At 37.0% G+C, this 5,816-nt stretch overlaps 1 protein-coding gene across 1 annotated transcript; it reads left to right on the plus strand.

The window, feature by feature from the left end:
* Positions 1 to 279: 279 nt before the first annotated feature.
* Positions 280 to 4,191, plus strand: LOC117393452 (sarcalumenin-like; the record flags this gene model as incomplete). Its single annotated transcript, XM_055232463.1, is given in 5 exon segments — positions 280 to 321; positions 324 to 395; positions 1,025 to 1,258; positions 1,860 to 2,209; positions 2,660 to 4,191. Coding segments are annotated over 5 exon segments (1,265 nt in total), but the record flags the coding sequence as incomplete, so codon positions are not given.
* Between the last annotated feature and the right edge of the window lie 1,625 nt (positions 4,192 to 5,816).

The raw sequence follows: 5,816 nt of genomic DNA on the forward strand, positions 1-5,816 counted from the left end.
TGGGTTAAGTGTCTTGCCCATGGACACAACAACAGCATTCATCTGTGGAAGCTGGAATCACACCACCAACCTGTGGCTGAGTGGATGTGACTACTCAACTACTGACCGAACCATCAACCTTCAGATTGTACTTTTATTGTAATTTTATTTTGTATTTAAATGTCTTATACACTGAGACCCAATATTTGTAATCTTCATCTGGATTTAAGACAATATCCTATGATTAAGTAACATATTGATTTAAAGTGGTATCTACAAAGTGTTGTGTTTTTTGTGCAGATGGTGAAATTACCTCAAAGCCCATGATTCTGTTCCTGGGGCCGTGAGCGTTGGAAAGTCCTCAATGATCAACTACCTGCTCGGTCTCCATGGCACCTCACAGGAGCTTTACACAGGTGAACAAAAGACAAGATAGAGACACACTACCAGGCAAAAGTGTGGACACATGTTTTTTTTGTTTTTTTTATATATATTTTAACTACCTTCTGCATTTTATATATATACAGAAGACATCAAATATATGAAGTAAGATATATGGAATTATGTAGTAAAGAAAACAAGTTAAAATTATAATATATATAAAATATATTTTAACTTTTTTTTCTTTTCTACATAATTCCATATATGTTGCTTCATATATTTGATGTCTTCTGTTTTGTACCTTAAATGTAAGAAAGTAGTAAAAAGAAATAAAATTAAAAAAAAACATTGAATGAGAGAGTGTATCCAAACTTTTGACCTGGTGTACGTTGCGCTTTAAAAAATATGTTTTCAGCAAAGCAATGGTGACTACTTTGAGTTATACAATATAAATATATATATATAGTATATATATATTATATATATATATAGATATATATTATATATATATATATATATTATATATAGATATATATATATATATATATATAATATATATATATATATATATATGTATTTAGCAGAGTAAGTAAGTAAAGAAAAACAAACATTGATTGATTATTTACCATTCAAAATCTAATATGTTTGCTAATCCATTTCACAGGAGCTGAGCCTACCACGTCAGAGTATACAGTCATCATGCATGGTGAAAAGTTCCGTACTGTTGAGGGTATCGTCATGGCAGCAGATAGCTCGCGGTCATTCTCGCCCCTGGAAAAGTTTGGACAGGGATTTTTGGAACGGCTGGTGGGAATTGAGATGCCTCACAAACTTCTGGAAAGGGTCACTCTGGTCGACACACCTGGGATCATTGAAAACCGAAAACAGCAAGAGAGAGGTAACAGTAACAGTGGAGATGTAAAAGGCTTTGTTTGTTTGTTTGTTAGAGAATATAATGTTGTTACCTCCTCAAAAACATACCTGGAGCTGTGTTTTGTTTCAATCACACACGTTTGGGTAACCCTATATTATAAGTCTGTTTACATCTTAAAAGAGCTTAAAATGCTCTGTTCCACCTTGTGATGTCATGACCCGGTAGTTTTCAAGTTAACAGTTACCTTTAGTTCAGTAGAGATTAGCAATTCCATGGCTGAGATTATTCAAATGATTCTAGCGAAGGTGTGTGGAGTTTAAAAACACAGTGGAGCACTTCCTGTATCACCACATGACATCATAAGGTGGAACAGAGTGTTTTCTGTTTGAGAGAACTCAGTTTAAATATGCGGGTTTGTGAGTTAAACATGTGTGAATGAAACAAAACACAACTCCAGGTCTGTTTGTGATGAGGAAACTACATTATAACATGGATCAGAAAACAGGGTAATATGGGCCTTTTAAACACATGTAGAATATCAGACCACAGCTCAAAAATACAGTCGGGCTTTAACTGGGTAACTGATGTACATTTTTGCTTAGTTTATATCAATTCTCGTCTCCAGGTTACCCCTACAATGAAGTGTGCCAGTGGTTCATAGACCGTGCCGATCTGATCTTCTTGGTGTTTGACCCCACAAAACTGGATGTGGGCGGAGAACTGGAGATGCTCTTTAGGCAAATGAAGGGCAGAGAGTCCCAACTGCGTCTGATTCTGAACAAGGCCGACACAGTGTCCACCCAGGACCTGATGAGGGTGTATGGGGCTCTGTTTTGGAGTATGGCTCCTCTGGTCAATGTGACTGAACCTCCGCGGGTGTATGTCAGCTCCTTCTGGCCTCTGGACTACACTGGAGACACCAGCCGAGAACTGTTCATGAAGGAGGAGATCTCTCTGCTTGACGACCTCAATCAGGTGCAGTATTATGAGCTCTATCTATGGGTTTCAGGTTGATGAAAAATAAGCACTGTTTCCATAGCAATTAACAAGAAGTGGAAGCCCATGAATAGGTTGCATTCATGTGACATCAATATAATAATCCCAGTAACTAAAAATTGAGCTTGAGGACAGGTCAGATTTCTGTGGTGGAATTTGTTGTTCAACTCTTTAAATGCAGATTTGTTGACCTGGTTTATGGTGAATATTTTTGTAATTACTGGACCTATCCTCATGAAATTTTGTGTAGATCATAAAGTTGGATTTTTTTTTTCATAAACTTTAAATCTCCCATAGAGTTATATGGGCCCAGCCCTCCATCTGAAGTTATAACTATCATCAAATTCTAAAACGTGAATGCAACCTTTTTCCAAAAGGCCATATTATGTACTTTGGTTGGCTCCTAATATGATCTTTTTATGTCTGCAGGTCATTGAAAACCAACTGGAAAACAAAATAGCCTTCATCCGTCAGCATGGTATTAGAGTACGTATTCACGCTCTGCTGGTGGACCGCTACCTCCAGACCTACTATGACAAGCTGGGCTGGTTCAGTGATCCTTATGAGGTTTTACATGACATTGTGAGTGATCCCGATAAATATTACATCTTCAAGTCTATTCTGGCCAAGACCAACATCAGCAAGTTCGACTTACCTGACAAGGAGGCCTACGAGGACTTCTTCGGTGTGAATCCAATGGCCAACTTTAAGCAGCTGTCATACCACTGCAGCTGGAGTGGTGGATGTCTGCTGGACAAACTGGAGAAGGCTATCTCACATGATCTCCCAGCTCTCCTCAACAGCATCAACACCACCCCTGATACGCCACCCCCTCCCAAACAGGCCCCAGCTCCACCCCCACCTTTCCCCGGGACATGTGAGGGTCCCAGCTGTGAGGAGAAGCCTAAAAAACCGATGGAGGAGACAGTGAGAGGAACTATGCTCTGTGATCAGCAACTCACAGAAGAAGAAGAATATTGGACAATGTTGTCATAAAAATGTAGCTGCACTCTTTTTCAATCAATGGGATATTTTACGCATAATTAAAAGTTGACAAAGTAAATTAAATATTTTATTATTTATTTATAGTAAAATTTTACTCACACACAAACTTAGACAAGCTTAGAAAAATATAAAATGTGAATGAAATAGAAGCTGTTGCTTGCTTATGAAACTATATTTGTACAATTTCTGTCACTCCTGTTGAGCGAAATGGCACCATGAAGTTTTATGTTCTGTACATTTGTTTAAGTATGAGGGTGTTAATATTTCCACTCAGCAAATCTGTTTAATATTGTAGCGGATATTGTGTTTGTGTTTGGTCATATGAATGCTTTTCATGCGTTATTTGTGGTTGAAGCATTATGCCTTGTGATATCAACATTGTAGACAAATTATTTTGTCACAAAATCACTGTAAAGCATGCAACACATCTGCAAGTTTCCAATCCAAATAGTAACACTTAAGTGTTATTTAAGAACAAGCTATGTATTTTGGACTTCTCTTTTGAGTAAACAGGAACCAGATCTAGTGGGTTTGTGATTATTATGTATTATTTTAATATTATTTCTTTTTTAATTATTATTTTACATCCCTCCAATATTGCAAATGTATAACTAAATAATTACTGATGATACAGATGAGACCCTTATTTGGTTTCATGATTTGGTGGACCACCTAGATCATATGCACAGAGTAGCCACCAGGTGGCGCCTTGGTTCATTTTATTACCAATATTTTCCAGGGTCATAACGATGTCATTAACAATGCAATCCCACCCTAAACTAATAACAATTGTATTATATGTTGTTGAAGCACGTTTTCTGTTTTATTAATTACTTAATATCATTAGACATATACGCTTAAAAAAGCAACAAATTATAAAATATGTATTATCTCAGTTATGAGTTAATTAGGAAGCTCAGACCCCATCAATTGATTAAAGTAAGAAATATCATTAAGATATTTTGTGTTTGTATTATTGACAGCATCACGCCTGAGTGTTCTCAAATCATTGAATTAAATTAAACTGATGGGCAAACATAACCTGGCCCTGCGTGAAGGAGGTAGGCTGTTGGATGCACAATGTAAACACTGCAACACACTTGTCCATAAAAATACATGAGAAGATGTTTGCAATGTGTGTAAACTGTGATTGCAGAGAGACAGAGGCGTAGCTCCCGAGTCTATGAACACAAACTTATCAGTGTCTGGCTTTATCAGCTCAATAAACAGGCCTCTCTTGTAAGCCCTTCAACATGAGTGTGTGCACATGTACGGACATGCACACTCCACGCACGCGCCACAGAGCACATCACACATTCAGGGGAAGGATTAATGATCAACACTGCACAATAAAATATGATGATACTGTAAATTCGATATTTGTTTATTCACATCCCTCCCCTCGTGTGGGTCGCATATAAATCCTATAGAAGGTCTGCACTGCACGAGGCCTAGAGCACTTACATTTAACAAACCAGGCCTACACTCAAAGTTCTCTCACGGATATTCCTTTTACTTGTACCTTACCCCAGAAATATTATGCTATTGTATTTTGAAGTAACAATACTTTCGACTAAAACTGCTTGCCAAAAAGTGATAAATTGCTGATAAATGATGTGTATAGGCCCGAGGCAATGAGCTGTCCATGATGTAACCATAGAGTGCAGAGGCTATGTAAAACCTTGTCCTATTTACTTTTTAAATGAACCATTTTTAGACAATATCTAAATGTGTAGCTACATTATTGTTATATATTTATGTTTAAGCCTATGTTATATCATTATAAATATCATGTTATGGCATCAGTTAGTCTATGAATGAGAGCAGTCAGCCTTTATGTTTTTGCTGACCAAATGTGAAACCTCTATTCACAGGGCACAGGGACGTACATGCCTGCAGTGGCCCAACCATCAGAAGTTTCATGGCAGCTGATCTTAATAAGCCAAAAGCAGCTGGTAGGAAGTTTTATTTCAAAGTAAAGGCACAACAATATTCAGATTTGAAGTGCTCAGGTGATTAAGCACTTAAGCATTTTTGGGGATTAAATTAATAGGCTATAGCCTAATAAGGACTAACTATTCTAGTTTAGATCTATCTGTAAGCAAGTTGCTACATTTTACACTTACACTTAATTAACAAAACTAACTTTTTTTTTTCTTTTGCATTAGAAACCAACAGTTTAAAGTTTCAAACGTTTCTTATAAGTGCACTGACGTAGGAGCCAAGAAAACATATTATGTTTATAATTATAGGCCTACTTTTATGTAAGTTATTTAAATGAAGAATTGAAATATGTTGGTCTTGCCTGTAAACATTCACTGGATAACTAAAGCCATGAGTTTGATCTTCTGACTCTAACTCTACAGTTTGATCAATGACATCAGCTCAAATCGCGTTCAAATTGTTACGAAAAAACTGACCAGATAAGCCTTTTTATCTGGTCAGTTTTTATATATTCAGGCTTATATATTTTTCACTTTGCCTTCATAACCGTGAAAACCCAAACCGGAAGCCGTGTGTGACCTCAGAGACGAGAGCTTGACACTTTGGTCCCAGCACCACAACAGCTGGGGGAGGATTT

This window comes from Periophthalmus magnuspinnatus, unplaced genomic scaffold (assembly GCF_009829125.3).
Source record: "Periophthalmus magnuspinnatus isolate fPerMag1 unplaced genomic scaffold, fPerMag1.2.pri scaffold_136_arrow_ctg1, whole genome shotgun sequence".
Lineage (NCBI taxonomy): Eukaryota > Metazoa > Chordata > Actinopteri > Gobiiformes > Gobiidae > Periophthalmus > Periophthalmus magnuspinnatus.